At 40.1% G+C, this 16,795-nt stretch overlaps 1 protein-coding gene across 12 annotated transcripts in view; it reads right to left on the bottom strand.

The window, feature by feature from the left end:
* Window positions 1-1,877: 1,877 nt before the first annotated feature.
* Window positions 1,878-16,795, bottom strand: part of NCOA6 (nuclear receptor coactivator 6) — a 38,446-nt gene continuing 23,528 nt past the window's right edge. For all 12 annotated transcript variants that reach the window (XM_083446668.1, XM_083446678.1, XM_083446671.1 and 9 more), the window contains 6 exons: window positions 9,664-9,785; window positions 6,346-9,315; window positions 5,323-5,376; window positions 4,126-4,165; window positions 3,124-3,272; window positions 1,878-2,510 (listed from right to left, as the gene is read on the bottom strand). In XM_083446668.1, coding sequence (XP_083302794.1) covers window positions 2,464-2,510; window positions 3,124-3,272; window positions 4,126-4,165; window positions 5,323-5,376; window positions 6,346-9,315; window positions 9,664-9,785 — 3,382 coding nt within the window. In that variant the 3' untranslated portion in view covers window positions 1,878-2,463. The remainder of the gene's footprint in view (window positions 2,511-3,123; window positions 3,273-4,125; window positions 4,166-5,322; window positions 5,377-6,345; window positions 9,316-9,663; window positions 9,786-16,795) is intronic.

Below are 16,795 nucleotides of genomic sequence, written 5' to 3'. Positions count from 1 at the left end.
AGGGTACTGTTTAGGCATTTGCAAGGAGTCGGCAAAGCAAAGGACACAACTGCCTCAAAGTGTTCTGTGGTGTGCCTGTGTGTATGTAATATGGTTTTGATTGTTAGACTGTAATGGTGTCCTCTTTTTGGGGGGTAGGGGTGGGACAAGAAATAAAAAATATATTTAAACCATAACTGATGTGTTTACTGGATTTCTTAAAATACAGGACACAGTGATATAAGGCTTCTAATTAGTTAAATGCCCCACATAAGAAAATTTGTTTAATAAAGCCTCCATTCTATCAGTGCTTATAGCACTCTCTCAAGATATCTGAAACCCTGCATGAATGAGACATTATGTGGTTTTATAAATGGGATAAACTTGAGGACACACTTAGATACAAGCCAATTTAGTCCTAGTGGCTACAGCTGGAATAAACCAGCTGACATTTCTCTTGTTTGTTTGGCAATTGGGCCATTTGGCAATTGAGACCCAGGAAGAGAAAGTAGATACATACTGGTTAATTTGCGCAGGACTTCACATGCCAACCAAATAGAGATCAAAATGAAACGAACCTTTCTGAATGGGTGGGCTACGGATCTAAAAATAATGGAACCTGAGCTAAAGCTTTGTCTGCACATTTACATGGCCAAGTCCTTGCCCACCATTCTACTTCCACATTGCCTCCATGCTCCTTCCATTTACATATGGGCCTCTGCTGCTTTGCTATCTTTTCCCATGTGTTGTGAGCTGCCTTGCCATGGAACAAAGAGTACTTTACCATGTGCCAAGCATGAAAATAGTAGCAGATATATCCTAAGATTTTCCTTTTTCTTTTTTCAAGACACTTCTATTCACGGTTTTAAGAATGCTTTGGGTGGGGAAGAGAGACTTTTTAACTTGCAATGATCCACTGCTCAGTATATGCTCACAACAACCACACACCTGAGTGGTACACATATACATTTCAAATATGCTAGTTCTACTTCAGGGAATTTATTTCAGTTTCCCCTAGGAATTGCTTGAAGCACTACAAAACGCAGCAAAATGGGGTTTGACCCAACTGGGACAAGAGACAGGCAAAATTAATGTGACCGTGATAATCTACAATTCTGTTTCCAACTCTTGCAGAAGATATTATTTGTATAGAGTAAAGGAGTAAAGCATAACACATCTACTGCGAGAGTTTAATTTTGTTACATGCATGAGGACAGGAAGATCAGTGAGAGGAGCAGAGGCACATAGTCCTAAAGTGTACTTTTAAGGCATGGTGAGCTAATGCGATGCCCTCTAGACTTTGTTGCACTACAACTCCCATCATTTCTGACTACTGGCAATGCTGGCTGAGAATCATGGGTGTTATAGTCCAACAACATGTGGAGAGTTCCACATTGGTTACCACTGCTTTAAATGTTCCCAGAAAGAAAGCATTCCTGAGAAGCAGCCTCCACTCTCAAAACACAGGATATAGCTGAGCTAGGGTTCCAACACTCAACAACCAACAGAAAGTGGTCATGTGTACAGTATTACTCTGAAGACCACTGGTCTTGCTAGCTAGGGATGATGGGAGCTGTAGTCCACAAACAACTGGAGACCCAAGTTTGGGAAACATTGCTCTAGACCTATATCCTTGGTTCCACACATCACAAGCCTGGTTGGAAGTGAACCAAGTAAAGGAAGGAGTAACAAAGACAGTGAAAGACAAGAGGTTTGAATAGATCTGCCCTATGATACCAAGGAGTTCGGCTGCGTCATATTTTTAAAAAACATGGCTTAACAAGTTATTGAGGTTGCAGAACTAGAAAGCCCTTCTCTTACTGATGTTGTCCCTGAACTCCCCAGTAACCCACACCCAATGTAAAAGGACGCTGGTGTTAAATAACATACAATACAAATTATAGATCGATGACATTTATTTAGAGCACTAGGTAATCCACATTTCACAAACTCTCTCATTTTTTTCCACTGGTCCTTTTCTACAACAAATACATCAAGCCTACTATATAATAAAACTATTTACATTTCCAAGATTGGGCCATATATAACCCTTTTAACTGCTATTCACATACAGTACTTGACCAACAGCACAATACATCATTTTTATATCTAAAAAAACCATGACAACCCTGTACTCTAGTTTCTCCTATGAAAAGTGAAAACGTTGATAAAAATTTACAATTATCTCCTCAGATTCTTTACAACACGCTAAATCTAGTGTGCTATGTATAGACTTTATAAAACCAGAGAATTTAACAAATAACCTGATTCCCCCCAACTCATCATTTAGTCTTCAGAAAAAAGAAACTTTGCATTTACTGGGAACAGGATCATAGTAAAATTAATTACTGTACAGAATTTTAGAGTTTTTGTTTAGTTTTTGTTTTTTTGTTTGTTTTTATATATAGTGAGAAATCACAGCTCAGAACTGCTATCGGTAAAAAAATTCACACATTTACAAGCCTTGAATATCCACTCAGTACTTCATTTGGATTTTCTTCTTTTTGACTGCATAACACTTGCATTTGTTTCTGTTGGGGGGTGAAAGCAGTTTGGAAGATTATTAATTAAACAAATAAAAAATAAACGAGAGGGAGAAGGGGATCATGCTGTATTAACCATACTAATATTTTCTGTTTTAAGGTTTGTCCAGTCAGTCTGCTAAGTTCTCAGCAAATGTTCTTACACCTTGCCTCACAGGTGGACCGGCCCTGTCGGGAGGGCATCAGGCTGAGGAACACCTGATGCAACATCACAGTTTGCTTTCATGTATACTGATGTCTACAGACAAGCACGAACAATATAAGTAAATTCATTCATCTGCAAAACCAATTTTGCAGAGAGAGGCAAGGTTTTGTCTTCTGCCTTTCATATTTTAGAGCGAAAATATCTTCTAATCCTTAAATATTCCATCTATTTAAGATTTGCAAAGTGACTTTTCAAGCTATTTGCTGTGTTAATGGGCACTGCATATAATATTTTAGAAGACCTTCAGAATGGAAAAGAGAAGGTAAAAAAAAACCAATAAAACTGGATGCAATAAAATTGTTTCCTTTTCATTCCTAGTTCTATAATTTTGACACCTCATTAAATTAACTCTAAGCCAAAGGGAACATACTGGGTGAAAACAACTGAGCATCTTACCTTTTGCAGTGCTGGATGCCGATGCTGGTCTGGAGGATCTCTTGCGCTGCCCATTCTCGACAGTCTCCTGCACTGCTGAAGAGTCCTCTGTCCTTGAATTTCTTCTGCTCGGAGTTTTAGCCTTTTCGCAGCTCTCCTTCGGCTCATTTCTGATAAAAATGATACAAGAGCTGCGTATTTACATACAATTCATGCTACAAGAAAAACAGGAAGATAGCCTTGCAACATCAGCACTAAAGTTTCTTGCTTGGTATGCTTCGAGAAATATTAGTAGGCAACAATACAAGGAACCAAGAACAGAGCTACTTTTATAAATAAAAACATAGGTCCGGTCATTTGAACATATGGAACACAGTGCTAGGACTGGTGTCCAGAAATTACATTCCTCTTTAAAATGAAGGGAAGTATCATTATTTGGAAGCAAAATACCCTTGCCACAGAAAAGCCACAGAAAAGCCAGGCAAGATGCATTTTGGTCTTTTGAGAAAAGAACCAAAGGGGGAACGTTCAGCCCTTAGTCCTAGATGGTTTGTTCCAGTCTAGGGGAAGACTGTATAGTTCAGTACATTTGACTGAAAGGTATAATTATGACTGTTAGGCTATTTAACAGAATGGGTTCTATCTAGCTAAATTTTACTCGTAGACCTACTGAAATTAATGAACCTAAGAAAGGCATGCTTATTAACATGAATGGATCTGCTCTGCGTAGGACTAATGTTGGATACAATTAGCACACCCTGGGAAGAAACATTATTGCTTTCATAGGAGCCCTAACCTATGACACTAATTGAAATAAATGCAGGATGCTAAATTAGGTTCACATGCAAGTCTTTGCAGGAATCAGCCACCAGTTTGCACTTTTCCTCTGTGTTAGACAGATTTCTACAAGGCCAAGGAGAAAGAAATTACAGAACACTTTAAAGTTATGTAATACACATTTCTACATAAACCAAGAACAGAAATTACTTCTCCTTTACTATCATTCCATAGTGAATTACTTACGTAACCAGGCCAGAAATAATTGCAGAATTTGCTTCCAGTTCTGAAACAGATAAATGGAGGGGTTACTCTACTGCTGAAGCATATAGAAAAGAAAAGAAATGGGTATCATTAAGAAATCTAACTGCTACTCTGAGAATAAGTGATAGGTATAATACTAGCAATATTTCATCATGAAAAATCTAAGTAGATATTAGTAGCCTCATCATGTATCACATAATTCTTGATCTAAGGAAATGGAGGTCACTTCAGACTTTAATGGGCCTGATATGCACAATTCACCAGATCATCTTTGCAACACTTCTGCCCCTACCAACTCCCATTCCCTGTCTAAGTACGTGCTATAAACTAAGCAGAGATCAGATGAAGTGCAACCCTGTCAACTTTTAATCAAAGTGTAGTACAACTTATGCAGGGGTTACGTTCCAGGGATCATACCTAAAGCCAAAATCATGTATAGTATAGTCAAAACCCATTGGGTTCAAGGGGAGGTGGGACTGCCAAAGTCATTTTTCCTGAAACCCCACCCCCTTCCTGATGTTTTTATTTTTTATTTTTGCCCTGCACTTAAAGCTGAATGTGCACTAGTTAAATGTGTGTTAAGCTGACGGTTCACTAGAATACATTTACCTACTTTTAAAGAAAAGAAAGCATGCTTTCAACTTGTAATGTTTTATCACTGTTACATTTAGCTTTGAATTTTGAGTATAACTGCAATGTCCATATTGCTAGATGCTGCCAGTTTTATTATGGAGCTTGATCACTTGAGATGAGATCAGATAGTGTTCCCCAGATCATCCTCTGAAAAACAGAATGCCTATCGCTCCTCACCCCAAACAGCAGGCATAACCAACTTAATTCAGGTTTTTCTTTACCTTGTGATAAACTGCTTCTAATCTCATCCCCATAACTCCTAAATTTATTGCTCATTTTAAAATAATTTGTGCATAAACAATCCAAAACTAATACAGCTGCAAACTATTGCAGTACACTCCCTTTGCTCTGACCAGTGTCAAAACAGTGTCCATGCGATACATTATTTTTGAACTCTTCAGTGTAATACTGTGACTACATACAGTATTTCTTTCAATATAAATTAAAACTCCATCTTGCAGGTAACATAAAATACAGGGAAGAGTTTTATGCACATATATATTTCCCTATAAACATATATGCTATTTAGTCTAAGGGAAAACATACCTGTTCTTTGAACACTACTTTCTGGTGTTGCAATTGGAGTCTGGGATAAAGAGGCTGAAACAAGATAGATAAGAAGCTACCAATGCACTTTTCAGTCTTAAGAAATACAAACAAGGAATAGAATACAAATATCTGGAAAATACAGACTGTTCTGTATCACACTGCAAGATATGAATGTCCCCAAAGTGGAAAACCCTATGCTAAGCAGAAAACTAAAGGTATATCATTGATAGCCCAATAAGTCAAGGAGACAAAAGTATCTGAAAACAATAAAACAAAATCCCCCCCAAAGCATTTAAGGCCTTCTTAGTATCTTGTTTAAGCAATGGGGGGAAAACTATTGTATAAACATGGATGCTATGGAATGCCAATTCTATGCACTGATTTCACTTTGATCCATTATTATAGTGTTCTGTTTATTTACAAAATTTAGTATAAAAGCAGACATTTCCAATATCCCCAGTATCTATGGAACATTTGGATTAGCTTTCTTCATATGTTACTTTGTTCATCAGAGGTATGTATTTTCAAATACACATCGCATTATTTTACTTGTTACAGAGGACAAATGAACCTGAGACAAGTGAGAAACCAGAGGAGTCAGAGGTATTATATAAAGATCTTTCCACTATGCTGCAGAAGCAATAAATTTGGAAGGCTCTCAGATTACACTCTAGAACAGAATAGTGTTGTTCAATACGTTATTCAAATGCTATTGCACTGCTATCATTACTAACGCTCAATCTTTGATCAGAGGGATTTGCAATACTTTGACTAAAATGCTTTTTAAAGCAATGTTTAAATATTGTATTGTTACATTAACTTGAGAAACAAAGCTTACTGTAAGAGATTCCTTCTTCCAGTTGTTCCAGTTCTACTGTTCTAGGCCTCAACACACACACACATGCCCACACACAACTCCCTCCTCGTCACCATGACCCATCCTGAATTCATATTTGCAGAATTGGATTCTTGGCGACAGAGTGAATGGAATAACAGCCCAATATGTTTATGAGTACATACCCTTATTCTGTGGCGATTCATGATGGTCTTCTGTTTTCTCATCTTCTGGTCCAATCCCAACCTGCTCCGCAGGTAAACTGCAGGTGTTACCATTAGTGCTTGGAATTGTGGTTAGGATGTCAGAGATCACTGGAGTGGTTACAACTGAAAGAACGTTAGTGGAAGGAGTGCTACCTGGTAAGCTTAGAGATACAGAGGCAGAAACAGCGGCAGTAGTACTAGCACTTAAATGGCCAGTTCCGGAAGTGCTTTGTTTCAAAAGAGTGGGACCCGGAGAGGCCACCATATTGTCTTCTAGTTCTACTGGTAACTGTTCCATTTCCAGACTGTTGATGATTGAAATGTCTTGTCCTTGACCTTCCACTTCTCCTTCCACACCGTATTGATCATCCCCTTTGTCAACTGAGTCTGTGACTTTCTTGCATGCTTTGGTCAGCAAAAACTGACCAATTCTGTCCACCTTCCCTTTTCCCTTTGTAGATGAAACTGGACTTCGTCTGTTGACGGAAGATCCAGGGCTCTGATCACCAGATGGGGAGACCACAGCTCCAGGCTGTGAGGTTGCTTCAGCATTTGAATCAGATGTTGACGTCTGAGAACTTAACTCCTCTGGGTTGAAATCTTTGACTTGTTGAATGGAAGGATGCGGAGAAGTGCTTGAAGGAGCCATTAATGAGGGAGAAGGAAGCTGAATAGGAGATGGCAATGAATTAATAACCACTGGCCGACTTGTTGGTATACTTGAGATAGGAGTATTGGAAGACGAGCAAGGAGGAGCAGGCCCTGATGAGAATTTTATATTCTGGGACAAATGCAAAGGGCCAACAACTGCAACAGACTGTGGTATTAAATTAGAATTAGAAGTCATTGGGGTTGCAGGAATTGTACTTGGCTGGGATCCTTTCATAACCTGAATTATTGAGGATGAATTTATAAAAACTGGCGTAATGAACTGAGGCCGAGCATTGGACTGAACTGTTGTTTGTCCTTCAGAAGCAATAACTTTATTGCCAACACTAGGCATGGTGACGACAGCAGGCATTAATGTCGACTGTAGATGAGAGGGCAATGATGCAGGCGTGTTAGATGATGATGTAATAGGGTTGGAAGTTACAAATACTGTTATCTGATTGGGTGGGAGTGATGTAGAAATAGAAGCAGAGCTAACAGGCCTCTGTATTACTGGAGAAATATTCTGGGAAACACTTGAATTTATGTCACCCAGATCTTGTTGCACTTGAGTTGAACAGGCTTCAGTATTTGCAGGTAAACTTAGGGAACAGACAGAGTCTTTACTAGAAGGAGGCTCCTGTTGGGGAGGAGGAATGGCAGCAATCTTTTTGAATTCATCTGCATAAGTCACTGGTGGAGGCACTTCAAGGCTAGGGAGACCAGGAGGTTTAATGGTAACATTAGGAGCCCCAGAATTGTCAAGAAGTTGACTTAAGGATGTTGGTGCCTCCCGCATAGCTGGAGAGACAAGATTCTTGTTTTCTTCCAGACTGGGAAGCTTGTTGGATTCTATAGGAGGGACCTCCCTCTTCTGTTGCTCTTCATGGACCAGTATTTTAATTTCTTGGCTGGGAACGCCTTTCAGCTCAATGTTGCGCTGATCTTTGTTCACTGGGGCAACCTGCATATTCTGGCACACACTCTCTTGGGGGGCACTAAAGCCATCTTTATTATCCTCAGGAATACCACTCATGACTGATACAGGGATTGCAGGATTCTGGGCAGCTATCATACCATTATTCTGAAAACTTCCAGGCGTAGGCATTTGCAAAGAGGCTGGACCGACCATCATACTTCTTTGTAAATCTATGTTTTGCATGAGCCCTGGATTCTGCTGAGATGTCAAACCTAACTTGGTTGCTTTGGAGTTCTGCCTCCCAGGGCTTGGTGTTGTTTTCCTACTGGATCCAGGACTGGACCTTCTGCTGTTACTTGGACTGGCTCGCTTTGCCCCACAAGCATTGGTTTGCTTTCCTGAATTAATAGCCATGGAGTCCAACTTATGTGCTTGTGGTGAAACAAAACTTGATTGGCTATTCATTGCAAGATTTGAGGGTGCTTGCCCAATAGCCTTCAAAGTGGTTGGATTAAGACCCTGCTGATCAAATCCTCTATTGAGATGGGGCCTGGGAGGCAAAGGAATATTAATCTGAGGAGGAAAGAGGCCTGCAATAGAAGCATTGAGCCTCTCTGGAGACAAACTTATTTCTGATGGCTCTGTGCTTGGTGGACGGTTATTGGGAGTCTGTGGATAGTATGGTCTCGGACTTGCCCTGTTTGGAGTTTTGGGTCTCGATGTTTGTGATGTGGTAGGAACATTCTGAAAATGATGCGGGTGAGGGCCAGTAAGAGAATTAGACTGCTGCTGAGGGCTTGTACCTTGGGGAGCTGACATTGGAGAAGGTCCAGGTTTTGGCCCTGCCATCATTAACTGGTTTTGTGAAACTACTAAGTGGGGTGCTATATTATTTTGAGGCCCAGATGCTAAAGGGACTTCAGGCCCATTTCCTTCTGAAACAGAGGGCACTGATGAAACTTCTCCCAGTGGAGAGCTGGTTGGATTCTGTGCATTATCTGGGTAAACCATCTTTCGTGCACTGTTCACAAGAGGCTGGTTGTTTGGCATTGGGATCCTTTGCTTGTCAGGAGATTGAGGCACTGAACCAGGACCTTGAAGATTAACCATCACCGACATGTTGCCCCCCTGCTGCATTGACATTCTTTGTGAGTCTACATTCAGAGGGCCTCTAGGTTGATGGACACCTTGGGAAACAGGAAGCCTGACAGATTTAGGGTCTTGCTGCATCATGAGCATCATCATCATCTGTTGCTGCTGAGACTGTGTCTGTTGAGGTGTGGGTGGCTGCTGCTGCTGCTGCTGCTGCTGTTGTCCATGCTGCAAAAGCTGAGGAGGTATTTGCTGAAGAGCTCTTTGTTCCATTGGCTGGGCTGGGTAGCCTATAGAGATAAATAGAAACATTCTTTTATCAAAAATCTGCAGGATGTCACTAAAACTGGCCTCTTTTGTATTGTCTAGTTATGGCAAATATGGAATGCAAGTTGTGATACTGGATAACAATGTAATGTTTGTTTTGTTGGAAAAAACAATAAAATAAGTTTGAAGTGGGTGAAGGTGTGCTACATGGGCCCGATTAACTAACATGTGATGCAGTCCCTGTCAGTGTACCTACAAGTAGTAGGAATACCAAATTTAGGTTCAGTCTTAATAAGCAATGAGTGAAGCACAGTAAATGATAATATTGTATATAAAGAGTACATTAAAAATAATGAAAACATGTTCATCACCTGGTGGCCTGTTTGTGAAGTCCGAAAGCTTATGTCCAGTGTTATCCAAATTTATACCTTGCTCTCCTGGTAATGGTGGCTGATCTGACTCTTCAAGGCCTGCCGGGCGTGGTTCTGAAGCACTAAAGACAGAAATGTGTATGACTAATGCAGTTTGAGTTCTTTTTTAAAGAAAAGAAAGCAAGCTGAAATTCATTACATTATACAATGGGGGAAGTATAGCACATTCATGGCATTTCTCTTATACCATACTTTTGATATTATAGCCAGCTGTGTGTAACCAGGGGCGGACTTTGGCTGAATATTTATTTGGTGCCTTCCCCACTCTTTCCTTCCATTCTGTGCATGTTCTCAAGTGCACTACACATAGTGGGAACTCAAGTGCCGCCTCGCCTCAGTGCCCTGTGTAGAGGAGTCACCTGCAGCGCCCTAAATATGTTGCTGGTGTAACATACAACTACCTCTGGACACAAGTAGTATTAACAACCAAGGTCACTGCTTATTTTGTTCATTAGTTTAAGGCAGAGTTATTTTTCAGCCCTATATCTCAAAATACTTATATCAGGTAAGAAGCAAAAAGGACTCTTTATCTACCTTGTAGCAACCTTTGCTCAGGATTCCCCTCAAGCCTCAACTGTGTCTTCCATTTTTAGGCCAAAGCACAAATAATGTAATGCAGAATATGGCAAAAGCCTGCTCAAGTTTATTCAGAAGCAACTTCCAACATGTTCAATGGTGCTTACACCCTGGTAAATGTGTTTAGGATTGCAGCCATAGTCGCTCAGGTGAAGCAGGGAGGCTGATACCACTTCAAATTAGAATTACTGAAAGCTGGTTATCTTTAAGAACCTTCCATCATGAGACAAATGACAATGATAAAATATTTGGTTATCAAATATGACTGATTCTGGACTAGAATCACCAAGTTTAGTCAGTCTTGAATCAGAAAATGGTCCATCTCGGCTAATATTGCCTATGAAAGCCAGCAGCTGTCCAGTTTCAGGCAGAAATGTTTGGTGTTTTCCAGTTCTGCAACCCATGAGCATTTAAGATAGCTTTAAGCAATCCTTGGGTCCCTAGATGATGTTGGGACTACCATTCCGATCGTCTCTGCCCCTTGGCAACGCTGACTGGATTTGACAGGCATTTAGTTAAACATATGGGGACTCAAGGTTAGAGAAAGCTGCTTTTAAGAGATGTCAGATAAAGATAATAGACCTGGCACCTTGAAAAAACACAAGCTCTATCCACTGAGCTGTGGATCTTCCCTTTGAAGGCCATTCACCACATATGAAGCTGTTATTTTTAGATTTGGGAGTGAAGTAACAATAGACACAACAGAATCACTGTAAGCCAGCCATCTCCTGCCTTGTACGCTACAGCAATACAGTTTCCGACCCAGTGTGATATGGCCTGCATAGGACATGATTAGTTTTTCCCAATTAGACTTTAAAAGCCAGTGAGACAGAACCACTGATATAGCCTTTGATCCAGGGGAAGGGTGAGGCCTGAGAATTCCCCACCTCTCACCACCAAATTTCCTGTTCACTCTAATCACTGCCTATTTCTCTGCAAATAAAACAGCTGCTGTTGAGCCCTGCCTCTCCGCAAACTGATCACAAGGCCTTTGATGTGGCAACAGGGATGTTGACTCGCATGTCAATGTTACACGTTACAAGCTTTCTGTAAATTTCACTTTTAGCGTGTCTATTAAGAGAGCTAGCTCATGTATCCCCAACTTTCTACATCCTTTGTAGCTCTGCTTTAGAACTAGGAAATTGGATAAAGAAGTTACCCAGGGAAGTTACAATTGAGAAGTCTTATCTCTATGGACAACTTCCCTCCTCATTTCATGCAAAATACAAAAAAGTGGGGGGGGGGGGAAACCAGGAAATTTGTTATAACAAGAAAAATGCTGAGCATTTCTAGGGTAAACACAATTACTGAGAGTAGCATATACTCTATGTCTTTTATACTCCTGCAACCTTGGAAATCAGTGGTAGAGATTAGCACTGAAATCCCTACTTGATACTAGCCCCAAAATTCCACATAAATGACTACCCCAAGGCATGTGGAGGGACCAAGAGGAAGTGGTTTCAAAAGGAAAACCAGCTGAACCCCACTGAGAATGAACAGAGTTATCAGACACTCTGTGACATACAAACACAATTGCACAGAAATCTGCCCCATTTCCATATCCACCACGGATTCTTCCCGAGTGCCACTATTTTCAATCACATACTGACTAGGAAATTTAGGTTGCACAATTAAAGTGGATATGTTGTTCTTGCACAACAAACCTGCTTTCTCACCCCCAAAACTGAACTTTTTGCAATAAGGAAAGTGATGGGAAAATGCACTGGGAATTGCGCGATAAGATTTGCTTGACATAACAGTATCTAACCTCCCTACCTGGGCTGGCCCAGGATGTTTTGCTCCTTGAGGCAAAACTGAATATGCCACCTGGCTCTTCCTCCTCCTCTGCCACCCCCTACGCTGAATGCAGTGGGGGAGTAAAAGGAGGCTGGAGAGGAATAGGTGGTGGCACACTGCAGTGGCACGCTCCTTGGAGGTCAGAACTGCTGCCTGAGGCAACTGCTTCACCTCATCTCATGGGTGGGTCGACCCTGCTCCCTGCAAACAAATCAGAATGAATGCTCAGTAGACAATTCTGAAACATGGGATAATCCAGGGCTAGCAAATGCAGTGACCACTAGATGTTGTGGGCTAAAACACCTATCAGCCTTAGCCAATTGTTGCAGTCCAAAATGAGTACCATGTAGGCTATCCATGCATTAATAAATGTAACAGAAATGTACTGCCAGTTCTACATGAATTTATTGGATATAGTATCTTCCAAGTTTAAACCTGAACAAAATAAAGTATTTGTCTCAAAGGAAGGTTCCAGGAGACTAACCATATTAGTCTGCTGTAGCAGAGATTATAAACAGCCTTACTACACCAAAAGAGAGGCTCTTATATTGCATCATCACAATATTTTATAAGCTGTTGGGAGCAAGTGTTTCTTCATCATGCCTCTGATGAAGTAATACTCTCACTTGCGAAAACTCCTGCTGCAATCTATTAGTTTTTTAAAATGCTTATTCACATATCATTTCCAGAAGCAAACAAAGCACAATACAAACATGAGATGTTTTAAGGTGTTGTTAGATTTAAAAGCAAGCAATGGGTGCCAATCTCTCAGCACAAGAGACTCGCACTTGTGCAACAGGACTTTTTTGCTCTCCTGCCTCTCGCACTTGGCAGCACGCTCCCCCAATATTTATTTGAGGATTGAGAGACCTTCCAGAACACATGGGAATGCAGAGCCATGGGGAAGCAGACATGCTGTCATGCGAGTGATGTTAGATGTCACCCAATGGATATTTTGTTTTGTCTTCCCCAAATTCCCTGCCCTAACATTAACTGCAGTGCTCACCTGTCCAAATTCCACATGTGCCCTCTGAAAACTGAGTCTCAGTACTCTTTGCAACTTTGCATCACACTGGGGCTGGCATTCACTCACGTTTATGCAGAGTTTGACATTAATACACCTAATTTAGTCATGGTTTAGTTTCAATGAGTCAACTCTGAATGAAAAAAATAGTTGAGTATCACCCCATCTCTTTAAGGCTACTGTGCTGGACAATGTTCCTTGCTTTTTCACATTTAATCTGCCCTAATCCTTATGGGTTGTGTCTAACAATTATCAATAAATTTTTTTGCTCACACAATGGGACTTCTCCTTCCTCTCCCCACATGCATATCCTAAATCTGCTCCACAGGGTCCCCTAACCCATTGAATCAGATTTTGAGGGTGTACAAGGGGCTGCAGGAAAGCAAGGGGAAGTTCTGTTGAACACATGGAAGTCTGTTTCATGAATGGCCATAACCCTATACCTTTAATGAACTCTAGGTTTTTTACCCATGGATTTCTATACTCTGTCAGAGTCCTAAAATCACACACTTGCAAAATTCCAGTTAAGTGTTTTCAACTTATTTGTGGTTAAAACTGGACATCAAACCTGCTCTACTGTTCTATCTCTTACCATCTCCATTCATTGTTTTACTCAGTAATACATACCGGTAAATGCATTCTCCTTTCATTATTAGTGGGCTATACATCGGACATTTTTGGTCATGGCTTAGGATTTGCTTAAAAAACGAAAGAAGACATGCCCAATCAGTACATAGCCATGTGATCTTACTGAAACTTAACCTTGCTGAGTTTGAAGTTGCTTTAAAAAAAAAAGTGGCAGAAAGTCCTTTGATTCTATGGATTGCCAAAAGGGCAGGGATAGTAAAGGTCTAGAAGACAGGGTATGTCCATAATTTTCTCTTCCGAAGTCAGGAGGGAGGAAGAGTTAGTAAAAAGTTAGTGCCTCCATAAAACTCTTCGGCTAACATTTTTTTTGCTGAAGAAATCCTAAGCAGGCTGAAAAGGGAGAAGGGTGCAGAATTAGAAGTGGGTGTGCTGTATTTGCTAGTAAAATTAGTTTCTTCACATGCACACCATCCTATATCAACTGTCATCATACACTGAAACATACTGGTTGAGATATTCTCTCTCTTACTCTTTCACTTTCCTCTAGTGATATTTTTTTTCACTTCTGCCATACTCACCAAACAGAAAGTTGGCCAGCGGGGTGGGGATAGGGCACTTTCACTTTACATTTACCTATGTATATATCTGCACCATGTTTCCCGTAGTAGAAATCGCAGCCAGGTTTCTGACCAAATGGAAAAGTTTTGTTCTGGTAGTTTTCCTCCACAATCTAAAACACACTATTGACTTCTTCAGAAACATTAAACAAATAAAATCAAAAAAGGGATCATATGCTTCAAAATAGGTTTTTTAACTTCAAAACTAATTTAATCTCAATTCTGTGTCTGGTAAGAACTCCAGTGAATGTGCTATCTTCTGTTCAGGTATATTTAAGTGTGGAAAGTATTAGGAACTGGAAATTGTCAACAGCTTTATACAAATGCTCTAGCTTTCACCTGTATCCACACAATCTTTTTTTCTGCCACCACCAAAATCATTGCCAATGAATTCCAGGGTTTTTTTGGGGGGAGGGGATCAAATTAAATTCAGAACAAAGTGTGAAAATTTAACTTTATTCAAGTTTATGACCTCTTCTTTCGTTGCTCAGATCTTGTTGGGGTCATTCTCCGATTCTCTGTTGTCTCCCTCTCAGCCATTGTTCCCAGAAGCAGTAGAACCAATTCTGGACTGAAACCCATTAGGAGAGTAGGTGTAAGCTGTATGGCTGGAAGTAGAGGCTGTGTGTGCCTATATAAATGTGTGGTAATAGAATGTGGAGCAACTTTCTTGCTTATTTTTTTCAGTAATGTTTTACTTCGCTTCAAGTGTGAGTGTTATATTTATTTATTTTATAGTATTTCATCTGAAGCAGGTACAGTGGTGGTGGGAGAAATTTCTTTCACCAAACAGCTATATTTTTTTGCCACTAATAGTCACTGTGCTACCCTCTCCAATCCAGAATACATGAAGGCTCCTTTTAGGGGAAGAACAGGATATATATTTAATAAACAAACCAACATGCTTATCTTAAAAACTCGGAAAAGAGACCTCTGACTGTTTTCTCATTCTGATTATGCTTATGTTGAAAGGGCAGCATACAACCTCTGAGATAATTTTTCAAATGTTGTCAAACTTGCTTATTTCAGGGAAACATTTGTGCATCCACAAAAGCAAACCTATCCAATAAGCTTTAGCAAGCAATGTCATCTACTGTTGCCATTACCAGTTTGCAGAGAGAGGCACAAAGCACTACAGCTGTTAACACCCACAAATATATGTTCTAATGCTCTCATGATATATCAAAAATTCCAGTGTACCAGTGAAATAAGAAAGCAGAATCAGGAGACCCAAAATGTTAACAATCAGTTATAAGGGGATGGGTTTCTTGGTTTAATGAATATTAATCAATAAATGAACTGCACAGAAGTCTCAACTGAAAGGAGAAATCACTTTGGAAGTTTCTTACTCCATCAACTGTACTTCTTTACCTCCAACAACATCATATCTCTGATGCCTGCCACAGATTATTGCTCTTTATCAAGTTATTTTAATAATATCAATTACTTGTACCAGATTTTCCTTTTGTCTCAGAATCTATAAACTGCTAATAAATTCCCTCCAGATAACTGTTTTGCTATGTTCTGCTTCAAACAAGTTTCCTAAAGGAGTGAAAAAGCTTGATAAAGCTACTTTTGTATTTCCACCCAGAGAGAAAGAACTTACACGACTGTTACATATATGCTACGCTAATTTCATTAGCACAGCGTATTAGCAATTAGCAACAGCATATTAAAACTACACAATTTTCGTATTGTTTACTATAAGCTTGATCCAGTGCTTTCACATTGGCACTCACCTACGCTAGACTGCTACATGAAATAGGAGGCCTATGCATACCTTTCATATCTTTAGTGACTAAAAAACCTGCTTTTGCAGCTCATCTGTGACTGGGGTTATTCTTGAGTGCAGTGATACCCATAAAATACTGAGATTGGCCTGTGGACTGAAGGTTCCTCACCCCTGCCTTAAGTATATTCTTCTGCTGTGCTCCTATTCAGTCAAGGAACATGAGCTGCAAGTTTGCATTCTGTGATTAAGCAGAAGGGACTGATAGGGGATATGGGAAATGCATACAGAGGTCTCTGAGTGATATCTTAACACAGCTATGTAAGAAGTGCAACTTATATTGTTCTTGTGATGTCATTCTTGAGAAAGCAATGATTCCTTCCAGTGCTATAAGGTTTAGAAAGGCCTACTACCATCTAAACCATACTATGCAATACAACACAATACAAGCCACTAAGTTTAACACATCACTGACTTTAGATTCTCTTTTCAAAAGCTACAGAGAATAAATGTCAGGAACGTCATTAGTTGCATAAGGAAACTTTACAAAATCAAGCTCTTTGCACAACAAAGACAGCTCTCCCCTCCATGTTCTTCAGCTTATTCCCTTTCTTGACCCCCAACTAAACACAACCTACACTAGAGGCTAACTTGAAAAATATTTGTAATCTATTTGGAAGTTTAAGTTGTACTGACATCACATAGCTGGGGACCCGTCTTGGTCAAGTAACTAATTTCTCA

The sequence above is a fragment of the Podarcis tiliguerta genome (genome assembly GCF_965153285.1).
Source record: "Podarcis tiliguerta genome assembly, chromosome: 6".
Classification (NCBI taxonomy): domain Eukaryota; kingdom Metazoa; phylum Chordata; class Lepidosauria; order Squamata; family Lacertidae; genus Podarcis; species Podarcis tiliguerta.
The sequence above is the reverse complement of the archived record's forward strand: the minus strand, read 5'-3'. Positions and strand labels throughout refer to the sequence as shown.